The sequence below is a fragment of the Perognathus longimembris genome, chromosome 6 (assembly GCF_023159225.1).
Source record: "Perognathus longimembris pacificus isolate PPM17 chromosome 6, ASM2315922v1, whole genome shotgun sequence".
In the NCBI taxonomy this organism is placed as follows: Eukaryota; Metazoa; Chordata; class Mammalia; order Rodentia; family Heteromyidae; genus Perognathus; species Perognathus longimembris.
The window spans coordinates 8,204,435-8,216,715 of NC_063166.1; the positions used below are offsets into that span (position 1 = coordinate 8,204,435).

The window sequence follows — 12,281 nt, forward strand, 5'->3', positions numbered from 1 at the left end:
CTGGGGTCAGGCCGCCCCTCCCTCCACTCCCCCCTTGTCTGTGAGCCCCCATGTCCACAGAGACGGGGCCCTTGCCTCCTCCAGTTGAGTTTTCAGTGTTAAGCCACTAAGTGTTGGATACTTTGCGACGCAATAACAAAACACAAAAAGAATCAAAATAAATATCTGAGACGATTCCGGAGATCAAGGCCATAGGGAAAGCAGAAGCGACGCTTGTCCCAGAGAGGTTGGGATAATGACAGCGCCATCCCAGGATGGGTGAAGAGCGTTGAGAAAGAGAACGGCTGTGGCGACTTGGGGGGCAACAGCGCCTCCAAGTGGCCGATCGGCAGGGTGGGAGGCCCATGTTGGAAAGCCTTCCGTTTCTAGGAAGGTGAGCCATCCTCCGGCTGCTCATCACCGGAGGGGCCTGCGGTAGGTGGCCGGAAGCCGGCCGCTGCACCGACACCCTTGGTTCCTGCTTTTCTTAAGGGATCCAGCCAGGGGGAAGAGCCAGCGGGGGCCTGGACGGGTCCCGTGTCCTAGGGGAGCCATTCAGCCCTTCCAGGCTGGACTCAGCCATTGGAGGCTCCGGCTACAGGGGCGTCTGGGCAGGCTCAGCTCCTGACTGGCTCGGCAGCCGGCGCCTCAGAGGTCTGCGCTGGTCCTGCGGCTGCCACAGCCCCCGCTCCACTCCCACACTCACCCCCCCGCCCCCCCCCCCCATGAATCATAAGGCCAGACCCCAGGCCTGACGGTTGCTCAATCTCCAGGAGCCCAGTTCCTGTGGGCAGCGCCTGACCCTCGCTTTTCTGCACTTCAAGGGAAAGAGCAGATCTTGCACAAGGCACTCCGTGTCTGCCCCGGGCTGGAGATGGGTGGTATGGAGCCCCTCCGGCTGCTCGCCCTGCTCTTTGTCACAGGTAAGAGCCTTTCTGCCCCGGCCATGCCTCCGTGTTCTGTCTGTCCTTCAGCCTAGGGCTGGGGTGGGCATGAGGAGATGACCGTGGCCTGGCATGCCCAGATGCCCTGCCTGGCACCTTCTCCCTACCCGCCCTCCTGAGGATCAGAGCCCGCGCAGGGCAGAGCCCACGTGTGTGGAGGTTAGGAAAGCTGGCCCTGCGGGAAGGGAAGGCGTTCTGGGGGTGGCATTGGGCAGGATCAGTGAGGGCTGACTGGCCAGAGATACCAGAATGAAGCAGCACATGTGCATGAGACCCGCCCCAGAGAGCATCAGAGAGAGAGAGAGAGAGAGAGAGAGAGAGAGAGAGAGAGAGAGAGAGAGAGAGAGAAGTCCCCAGGGCTGTGCTCTGCACCTTCAAACCATCCCTTTCACACCAGGAAGATCTTCCTGATTATAGCTCTTTTTTTTGGGGGGGGGGTGGGTAGCGCAGTCCTGGGGCTTGGACTCAGGGCCTGAGCACTGTCCCTGGCTTCTTTTTGCTCAAGGCTAGCACTCTACCATTGAGCCACAGTGCCACTTCCAGCCTTTTCTGTTTATGTGGTGCTGAGGAATCGAACCCAGGGCTTTGCGCATGCAAGGCAAGCACTCCACCACTAAGCCACATTCCCAGACCTAGCTTTTTATTTTATTTTATTATTTATTTTTTATGCATGCCTGTACTGGGGCTTGAACTCAGAGCCTCGTCCGCTTGCTTAGCATTTATTTATTTATTTATTTTAAAATCTAGGCTTGTATCTTGCCATTTGAGCTATACCTCCACTTTTAGCCTTCAGTTGGCCAATTGGAGATGAGTCTTTTCTTCCTTGGGCTGGTTTTGAACTGCTATCCTCAGATCTCAGCCACCTGAGTAGCTAGTATGACAGGCGTGAGCTGGTGTTCAGCCTGACTTTAGCTCCTGATGAGAAGTGAGGATTCCACCACGGACACGAGTCCCTAGCGCCCCGAATCCTTGCACATGACTGTGTCTCCCTGCCATCGGGCGCCCTTGGCTCTCCCAGCACGATGGGCTCACTTGAGTGGACGAGGGCAGAGGATCGTGTGATTTGCTTGTAGCCCGTGCCCTGACCACAGATGGAGGCTTCAAGCCCATCTCTTCCACCTCCCATTCAAGAGGAGCCCCAAAATAGCCGCCTCATGTCTCCCTCAAAATAGCCCTGAGACGTTGTCCTTCTTGAAAGGGGAACAAAGCCGCGGAAATAGGGAAGCAGGGAGCTAAAGGTCAGGAAAGAGGAGCATGCAGAGTCAGTGCCAGGGTGGATGGCAAGCATGGTGGGGTGGGGAGGGGGGGGCAGCCCGGGGCCAGGACTCGGGGCCACCAGCCCCGATGCAGAGGAGACACCATGCGCTCGTATGGTAGGGGGAACTAGAGTCTCCAAGATCAAGGCTCAGGGTGGGGAAGTTATTTTTTTCCAAAGATGCCCAGCACGTTCCCGGATGAGAAACCAGACACCGAACCTCAGTTTCTTGGCCGCCAGCGGCGCCCCTCCCTTCCTCCCGAAGCTCCCGAAAGACGGGGTTTCCGTCTGTCCGGGTCACCGCCTGTAGTCGGTGTTCGGTCCATCCCGGGTGAGGGGTGGCGGAAGCGACCGAGTGTCTCCTTCCCAGCGCTGTCCAGAGCCCACAACGCCACGGTGCTGCGGGGCGTGGAGGGCCAGTCGCTGCGGGTCTCCTGCCCCTACGACGCCGCGCAGCACTGGGGCCGCCGCAAGGCCTGGTGTCGCCAGCGGGGCGCGGGCGGCCCGTGCCAGCGCGTGGTCAGCACGCACGGCCTCTGGCTGCTGGCGTTCCTGAAGCAGCAGAACGGGAGCACGGCCATCAGGGACGACGCCCTGGCCGGGCGCCTCACCGTGACCCTGCGGAACCTGCGAGCCGGCGACGCGGGGCTCTACCGGTGCCAGAGCCTCGGGGCCCGCGAGGCGCACACGCTGCAGCAGGTGCTGGTGGAGGTGCTGCCCGGTGAGTCGGCCGCCAGCCGGGCCTCGGGCCTGCGCTTCCTGCCGGGGCTCCCGGGCCCCTCAGACCTGGGGCTCCTCTCTATTGAAAGCAGTTGATGGGGGGGGAGGTGGGGATCTCTCCTAGGCTGGGAGACAGGAGACGGGGACACCCCCCCAGCCTGTGAACGGACCTGGGAGCTTCCTCCCGGGCTTGTCCCCATGTAGCCACCGCCCTTCAGCCCCCATCAGGGCCTAAGGCCCAGCCAGGCCTGAAAGGGCTCAGGAAAACAGTAACTGCCGCGACACCCCACACCCACCGCCAGTAACTAGCAGAGGTTCTCCCTGAGCCTGGCCCCGCTGTCGAAGTCGGGGTGGGGGGGACCTCACCCCTCCACTTTATAGGTCAGGAAGGTGAGGGGCTGAGGTTAATAGCTGATCCATGGGTAGGGGGGGTGTGCTACCACCCCCACAGTGGCAGCCTATAAGCCCACAGCTCTGTCCTCCACAGACCCCCTGGAGCCCCAACATGCTGGAGACTTCTGGGTCCCTGAGGGGTCAGAGAGCTTCGAAGGTGTCCAAGTAGAGCACAGCATCTCCAGGTACAGGGACTGGGCCTTCTCCAGATGCCTGGGCCATCCCCCTCCTCCACGCCGTGGGGTGGGGTGGGGTGGGGTGGGGGGATCCCCAAAGTGTGGGGTGGGGTAGTCGGATCCAGTACCACAAATCCCAGGGGCAGGAAAGGGCCTGGGTCTGGTCCTGTTCATACACCCTCACACAGAGAGCTGGTGGTTTGATGGGGATGAGGGGGTGGGGGGTGAGGGGGTGGGGGGGGTAGAGCACCTGCCTATCAAGGGTAGGGGCCTGGGTTCAAACCTTCGTACTGTCTCCTCCGTGTGTGTGTGTGTGTGTGTGTGTGTGTGTGTGTGTGTGTGTGTGTGTGAGACCTGGGGCTTGAACTCAGGGCCTGAGCACTGTCCCTGGCTTCTTTTTGCTCACGGCTAGCACTCTACCTCTTGAGCCGCAGCGCCACGTCCAGCCTTTTCTGCATATGCAAGGCGAGCGCTCTACCGCTAAGCCACATTCCCGAAAAGTGTTGTTGTTGTTGTTTCTTCAATGAGACAGCGGAATTGGCAACCCCCCCGCCCCCAGGAGACCCCAGAGGATCTTCCCCCTTCCCAGGGGCTCTGTGTTTTTGCCATAAGACTGCATCCTTCAGATCCCCTCGACAGGACCAGGATCTGCTCTGATTGCTCCACTCCCATGTACGGGTGTCTGAAAAATGCCCGGCACACACCTATGCACACGCATGCATGCATGTGCGCACACAATCCGTACATGCACACGCACGTGCACATCTGTGCACGCACACTGCCGAGGGCAGCAGGACGCTGCTGGGAGAGGGCAGGCGATGTGTTTAGGAGGTTGGTGGTAGATCCGGGCCTAGGACTCACTACAGACTCCTGAGAGCTTCACGAAGCCCCAGCCCAGCAACGGTGCCAGGCAGGGAAGCCTCCTGAGCCCCCTGGAAGCTCCTGGCTTCTCCCCATTTCTTCTCCGAGGGCGGATGCCCATGTACGAGTCACTACGAGGCTCCCAGCTACCCTCCTTCTCTCTCCAAGGAGCCAGCCGGGAGAGACCCCCTTCCCGCCCATGTCCCTCCTCCTCCTTCTGGCCTGCATCTTGTTCTGCAAACTCCTTGCAGCCAGCGCCCTGCTGGCCGTGGCCTGGCGTGGACAGAAGCGGGAGACACATCCGGCCATGGAGCGGGACTGTGGCCCCGAGCCGGGGCTTCGGCTCCAGACGCTGACAGGTGAGAGGCAGCTGGGGCTGGGTGGCCTGGTTGGGGGGGGTGTGGGGGGGGGTTGGAGGAGCTGAGGCCTCAGTCTATTGCAGGGCCAAGGAGCACAGGAGAGGACGGAAGCCCGGAGGAGAGGCCGGGTGAGGTCCACCCAGCCTGCAGGCTCATCAGCAACCAGGACCCCTTCGGCCCTGCGGAGCCTGGGCCCGGAAGCCAGGACGCCCGTGGGGGGGTGGGGTGCGGGCAGATCACCCGCCAGCCCTGGAGCTCCGGATATTAAACACTCACAGGCCAGCAGGACGGTTCTGTTCTACTGGATTTATTTAGTTTTGCGCCTCCAGAAGGTCTTGGTTTGCTTGCAGACTAGGAGAATGAATCTGGATGTAAAGATAAAGCATCTGTGAATGGGGCCGAGGGTCTGAGAGCACCTTGTCCTCCCTCCCTTCTCGCAGGCTCCGATCTGGCCCCTCATTTCCTTTTCCTTCTCTTCCTCTTCTTTCCTTCTCCTCCTCCTCCTCCTCTTCCTCCTCCTCCTTCCTTCTTCTCTCCCCTCCCTCCCTTCCTCCCTCTCCCTCCCTCCTCTCCTCCTCTTCTTCCTCCTTCTCCAAGTCTGGACTAGCTGCTTGCTGGTCTTCTCCACTCCTCTCTCTGTGTCATGCCGGTCCCCCGTCCACACGAGGCCTTCCCCCCCGCCCCCGCCCCCCCCCCCCCGCCTCTGCCCCCACTCACCACCAGCCAGCTGACTCACCCTCTCATCTCCCTGGAACTCTATTCACCGCTGTCACTTCCCCTCCAAAGGCAGAGTCACAGGATAGAACAACTAAGCAGGGGGAGGGGGAGGGGGACAGATAGCCGCACCTCTCAGTGAGAGGGGAGAGGGGGTGAGCCCAGGTCCCCGGGCTTTCACGGGGCATTCCAGGCACTCGCCCCGCTGGCTCATTTCTAGGCATTCATTTCTACAATCATTGCTTTCGAGCACCCCATCCGTGGCAGCCGCAATTCCAGACGATGGGGACACAGTGGCGACCCGCGTAGGCCCCAAGTTCAGCCTCCATGGGGTTCTACTGGGGAGAGAGCAGAACACACAGCGAAGACAACATTTGAAAGTGGGTGTTGAAGGGTGAAAGGCGTCGAGGAAACAAAGTGAACACACATCAAGGTGAAGGGCCCCGGTGTGAAGGCCCCGGGCGGCGCCATTTTGGATCCAGTGGTCAGAAGGGCCCTGCCTCACCGACTTCCACTTAGGCGGCTCCTGTGGTCCTGCGATCTGGGTCAAGCTGGTGTCTTGTTTGGTGTCTCCGACTCCGCAGGGTGGAAGACTTTCTCGTTGTGTCTGGAGCTTTCTGCATGCATCCAAGGCCAAGTGGAGGTGTTCAGATTAAGCAGAGCCCCTCCCCGCCCCCCACCACCTTTCCCCTCTACCTGCTCCCACCAGGGAAATCGGGGCTCAGGGAACAGGCCTAGCACTGGAGCTCGGTGGTTGCCCTGGGTTCTCGCCCCAGGATGGAGCTCTTTTGTTCTTGGATCTGCCCTGCCCGCCTCCCCCACCCCACCAGCAGCCGAATGCAGAATCCAGTCCTGTGCGCCACAAAACATCCCAGCTGCTCCATTAAGGTCAAATCATTTTCTTGTGATGTAGACGCACAAGCTTGGGCAAGAAAGACCCAGGTCCTAGGAGACCGCAAGCCCTGCCCTCTGCCCCCCACTTCCACCAGGCTCAGCTCAGCACAGGAGCTGGGGTGTCAGGTCCTGCTCCCGGTTTCCCATTTTCAGTGGCCTGTGCCAGAAGGTAGGAGTAAGGAAGGGAGAGAAGAAGGAAGCAAGCAAGGAAGGAAGGAAGGAAGGAAGGAAGGAAGGAAGGAAGGAAGGAAGGAAGGGGAGAGGAGCGTGGGAGAAGGTTCTCCTAGCTCTTTCCTAGGTTTCACGCTTGAGATATGGTAACACCCTCTTCCCCCATCCATCCCCACTCCTGTGTCTCTGACAACTGCTGCCCCCACTTCATGCATTTGACCCCAGTTCCCATGAACAAGGCCAGCTGCCTTCTGTGTAGGGAATAGGTTTGAGTCCTAGGAGAGGAAGAGAAGGAAGGAGGAGGAAAGCAGAGAAGAGGAGGAAGGAAGAGGAAAAGAAAGAGGGTGGAGTAGGACCAAGAGGAGAAAGAAGGAGGAGGAAGGAAGGGGAAAAGAGGAGGAAGAGAAAAGAAAAGAGTGAAAAAGAGGAGGAGGTGGAAGAGAAGTAGAAAGAGTAGGAGGAGGAAACGAAGAAGAGAGGGAAAGAAAAACATAATGAAAGAAGGAAAGAGAGAGAACAAGGGACGAAGAGAGACGGGGAGAGGAGGAAAAGGAGAGGAGAGAAAGCTTTGCTCTAGAACATAGATCTTCTCTAGGGAAGAAAGGAAAGGCTGCAAACCATTCTCTCTGGATGTCTCTCATTTCCAAGCTAATTGTGTTCAGAAAGACTCGGTCAGCTCTTTGCTCACAAGGCCTGGATTGTGAGGAAAGATGAAAATGCCCACGGAGCGAAAGTAGTATGTCTTGAATAAGGAGTGCTTGAGAACGAGAGAGGGAATCTTTTAAGTTAACACACATTTAAGGAATAAAATATTGGAAGAAGACGTGGGGGAAAAAATCCACAAGGAAATCTAGAAGGCAGAATAGAATGGACAAAAAAAGATCAGTGAGAGAGAAAAAAATAACGGAAACGAGATGAATGCTAAGGAGTCCACGTCCCATGAATGAACAGATTGCACACAGCAGGAAGAGGAAAAGGGACGACGGAGAAGTCACTATTCAGAGGAACACCTGTTTCCCGGAAGTGAAGGGCAGAGAGAGGACTTGGGAGGGAGGGGCCCGGCGTGTTCAGGCAGGACTCGAGGAAGGGCCTAGTCTGCTTGTGGTGGTGGTGGGGGGGACACTCAGAGAGAGATGGCACTGGGCTTGTGTAGGGCCCTTTAATCCCCTCTCGACCTCTTCAGATCCCTTTGGGAGACCCTGAAAGTCTTCTGGGGTCCTCTCGCCTCCCTCCCCCATTGGCGGGAGCCAAGACTCCCTTCTGCATCTTACCCACCTCCCCCTCACCCCCCCCCCCCCCCCCCGCCGGCTCTCAGCATCAGCGTCTGTGCTGGGAGCCAATCAGAAATTGTAAGCTCCCATTCCCCCTATCTCCCTCCCCCTCCCACTCCTGGAGGTACCCACCAGCCCCTGCCTACCCACCCCTCTGTGGTTGCGGTCACTGGGAGCCCAGTGACTGTCTCAGACAGATGTTTCCTGCGCTGGGGCCCAGCTGCGCCAGCGAGCCCGGCCTCCGCACTGACCTCTGCCCAGCCATGCTCCACGGCCGCCTCCTGCTGCTGCTCCTCAGTGCTCCGGGTGAGGGTCCCCGGGAGCTGCTCCCCCTCCTGCCCTGCTCACCACCGGTCTGGGGGTCCCAGGGTCACGGTTCCCCGGGGTGGGCCCCCTCTCCCGCCCCTTGCTCACTCACTCTGGCCTCTTTTCCTCCCCCAGGCTGGGGCTGGGCGGGCAGCCTCCCGGAGGTGCTCCAGGCCCCCGTGGGGGGCGCCATTCAGGTGCAATGCCACTACCCCCTGCAGGAGGCGCGGGCTCCCAAGGTGTGGTGCCGGTTCTCCCCCACGCAGGGCTGCCAGCCCCTGGGGTCCTCGGCTGTGGATCGCCGGGGCGCTGGGAGCCCGCGGACGCTCCTCACGGACATGGGTGGGGGGCTCCTGCAAGTGCAGATGGGCATGCTGCGGGAGGACGACGCCGGGGAGTACGGCTGCGTGGCGGACACGGCCTCGGGACCGCTGACTCTGCACACCATCGCCCTGCAGGTCCTCCCCACAGGTGAGCGGCCACCAGACGGGGGCGGGGGGCGGGCGGGGGGGGGGTCCTAGGGAGTGGGGAGGGTCGGGAGGCCTCAGAAGGGAGGCATCGTTGACAGCTGTGCTTGGAGAGGAAACCAGACTGGTTTGGGGAGCCTGAGATAAGTCAGCGAAGCAGCGGCCCTCCCCCCTCCCCCCCTCCCCCTCCCCCGCCCCACGCCTGCCACCCCCACTTCCCAGCCAGTGGTCTCCCTCCAGCCTTCTTCAGGGACCTGGTGCTCTTTGGTTTTATTTAGAAATGTCTTCCGTGAGGAGTGGAGATGAGCTTTCATTCCTCCCATGTTTTCCCTCCCTTTGCATTTCCCTAAGAGTGAGCTGGAAAACTTAACGCCTATTGAATTCCCATTGATTTCATACGTCTTCACTGTGGTTCTAGTAGACACCTGACCTACAGGTGGGATACATTCAGTGCCCGGAATACTGCAGCTCATTCAATAATAACAATAACAATAAGAATGAAATATAAGAATGATTTTTGTAGTTTCCAAGTGGGGAAGTGTTTGGTCAATGTATAAGCCAAAGCAAACTCCCAGCTCTAATTTCAACATTAAAAACAAAACAAAACTTTTAATACTGAAACCTTTCTAGTACCTAAGTGTTTATTTCAATAAAATTTCTGCTTTTCTCGTATAGCTACTGACAATTTTTCATCTTTTACTCTTTCTTTCCTCAAGTACTTTGTGTCCAATGCTCAGATAATAAAATTAAGCTTACCCTCTACCCTGCCCCCAACTTGGTTTTTCATGCTAAGTAAGAGGGTAGATCATCATTGAAGTATCTTTAATCCTGAGACCATATTATTTTATATTGAAAAACAGCCTCTAGTTATTCTTTGTCCTTCTTATTCTTGGATATGACAAAGTCTAGTAGGTCAAGGTGATCGATCTCTAAAAGGCAAGACTGACCGGAAAGAGGGGCAGGTACCTGGACCCCCCGCCCCTCCCCGCCCTGCCGTGGGACAGAGCTTGGAAGCCCGGGCAGGCAGGGGGACTAGGCTGGGGGCTTTCTGGTGTGGAAGAGGATGGGGAAGGGTAATGGGGCTCAATCAAGAACAAGGCCAGGCCCCATCCCAGATGGCCCGGAGGGCCTGGCCTGCAACCCAGTGTGGATGTTCTCACCCAGGGAAAGCAAACCAGCACACCGCAGAGAGGATGCCGTCCTGTCACAAAACTGAGGCACAGGGAGGGTCAGTTGGCATTGCACTGCATCCGGAGTGATCCTGAGAGCAGAGTCCCACCCCCCCAGGATGAGACCCAACCCATCTGCAGGAGGGGGGTGTGTGTGGAGACCCCATTTGAGACCCAATGGGAGCCTGGAGCAAGGTCACTGTTGACACTGACAGCTGAGGAAACCCGTCCCAGGGCGGCCACGGGCAGTGGGCACAGGTCGCTTGGTGGCGTTCTGACGTGGTCTGAGCAGCAGCCTGATAGGAACTGAGGGGGTTGGGGTGAGCCAGTAAAGGAAAAACTCAGGGGAAAGCAAGCGGGGCGTTGGTGGCAGAGGGAAAATCGGGTGTAATCCCAACCAGGTAAAGGCTGGAAGCGTTGATGTTATTTCCCAGGCTCCTATGCAACACGCCCGATCTCTGCTTCCTCAGGCCTCTCCTTCCTAGTTCCTCAGACCTCACCAGACCATCGAGCCTGCCCGCCACGGTGATGCACTCATCCACGTTTCCTTCTGATGCAGGTCCTGGCCTGCAAGGGGAGGAGGAGGAGGAGGAGGAGGACTCTCATCTGATTGGCAGTCTGGCTGAGGACCCGTCATTGGATCCTACGGGCAGTGCCAAGCCCGGGGAACTCAGTCAGCACTCAAGGAGGTACTCGCAAGACTGGATTTGAGGGGAACGATATGACTAAATCAAATGGGGGCACATAGGCTTCCTTCCCTTCCGGGGAGGCATCAGTCCGGCAGATGGACCAATGGCTCCGCCTCAGTTCATCCTGGCGGATCCTTAGCTAGAATACCTCGCCAGCGTGTCTCTCTCGGAACCCGCTGGCGTCCGCCCTTCTCTTTCCATCCCATCTCCCTCTCAGCTGTGGCTTCCCAAAGAACGTGGCACACCGTCCACCACGTGCAAGGCTCCTGGCTGGCAGATCTTGCAGGGTGCACATCTAAACCCGTTTGTTCTTTTCTGTCCCTCAGCCTCCCTTTGATCTGGGGTGCGGGGCTCCTGCTGAGTCTGCTGGTGGTGGCTGTGGTGCTGTTTGCTCTAGTGGCCAGAAGGAAAGGTACGTCCCTGTCTGTCCATCGACGCCCAGCCCGGTTCCGCTGGTTCGGTACCCGCCAGCTTTTCTCCAACACGAATCCAGGGTGCTCCTTTTACAAAGGAATGTGCTAAGGCTTTAGGCAAAACCATGGGCTTCCCATGGCTAGGGGACCAGGGGAGGGAGGGGGAAAGACAGGAGTTGGGGAGGGCAGGGCAGTGGGATTGGAGAGGGGGTGGAGAAGGCAGGGAAAGGCCTCCAGGCGCAGGTGGAAGGGGGCTGTGGAAGGAAGCAGCAACTGAGTGAGGAGATGGAGAGGTAGAGGTGAGGCTGGACGAGTAAGCGGAGTCTGCATTAGGAAGAAGGGTTCAGAGACGGCTGAAGGGAGCTGGGGGGGGGGGCGGGGAGCTGGAAGAGCATGGAGCCGGCCGCGGAAGTGACAGAGCTGCTGTTGTCTGTCTGCCAGGGAATAAGCTGGGGGTCTGTGGCCGTTTGCAGAAGAGCAGAGCTTCAGGCACGGTAAGAGGGCTCTGAAGGTCCCCAGCCCGATTCCCCAGTCCCTGCACCCATCATTCTCCCGGAGAGGTTCCAAGACGATGGGGTGCAGAGAGAACAGAGACCCAGTCAAGGCCCAAACCCTCCCTCTAGGGCTGTAAACTCGGCCCCAATGAGACTTTTCGGTATCTTACCCCCCCCCCTCCCCGAGATCTGGAGAGTCCCTTGATGATGTTTGAAGCAAAGCCCCTCGGCCCACTGGCATGCTTAGGATTTGAGAGGCAGAGCTAGTGCGGCCCCGGGCCTCCCCTAATAGGGAACTGGGACAGAGGAGGGACTCCTCTCCTGCTCTGATTTCTCTGTGTTCACCACAGGCCCCCTCGTCAGTGATTCACCACATCAGTGATTCTGGACCAGCTGTGACAGGCTTGCCTTCGGACATGCCCTATGTCAGGCTCGACTCTCCGCCTTCCTTCGACAGTCTACCTCTGGACCCCCCTGTAGGGAAGTCTCCACTCTCACCCCCGGCCTCAGGGCCTGCTCCGCCTCCGAAGGTGCTGATGTCCTCCAAGGCTGTGACCTACGCCACAGTCATCTTCCCGGGAGGGGACAAGGATGGAGGGGCCCCCAGGGAGTCAGCGCAGGACCCGCCCTCCAGCCAAACCCCACCAAGCTAACATGTCCACCACACTGATAACCAGAGAACCACGGGGCTTAGGCGTCCTCCATCTAGCACATGCCCTTGGAATAGCTGAGCGATGAGGGAAGTTAGGATTCAATCTAATTTCCTGGCTCGACCAGCAGGAAAATTATGCTTAGATCCGACTGAGGTGTCTTGTTCCTTCTTTCATGACATGCCAGGGTAAATAAATCCTAAAGAATGATATGCAAATGCTTAATGGTTGTGTGTGGGGGGGAGAAAGACTCGAATTTGACTAATCCCTTGGTCTGTGATCTGAAAAGACTGGTCCGGAGTTCGTACTTCATGATCTCTTGACCGTACTGCAGTGGGGAACAATTTCTTCCCTAA

General features: G+C 58.4%; 2 protein-coding genes across 2 annotated transcripts; both read left to right on the plus strand.

Moving 5' to 3' along the window:
- Positions 1-711: 711 nt before the first annotated feature.
- On the plus strand, positions 712-7,669 carry Trem2 (triggering receptor expressed on myeloid cells 2). The gene is made up of 5 exons (XM_048349198.1): positions 712-902; positions 2,549-2,899; positions 3,386-3,476; positions 4,497-4,687; positions 7,650-7,669. The coding sequence occupies exons 1-5, from the start codon at positions 854-856 to the stop codon at positions 7,667-7,669; spliced, it is 702 nt and encodes a 233-aa protein (XP_048205155.1). The 5' UTR covers positions 712-853.
- A 265-nt stretch (positions 7,670-7,934) lies between these two features.
- Positions 7,935-11,959, plus strand: Treml1 (triggering receptor expressed on myeloid cells like 1). The gene is made up of 6 exons (XM_048349199.1): positions 7,935-8,043; positions 8,179-8,514; positions 10,254-10,368; positions 10,695-10,780; positions 11,223-11,275; positions 11,626-11,959. The coding sequence occupies exons 1-6, from the start codon at positions 7,935-7,937 to the stop codon at positions 11,926-11,928; spliced, it is 1,002 nt and encodes a 333-aa protein (XP_048205156.1). The 3' UTR covers positions 11,929-11,959.
- Positions 11,960-12,281: the final 322 nt, after the last annotated feature.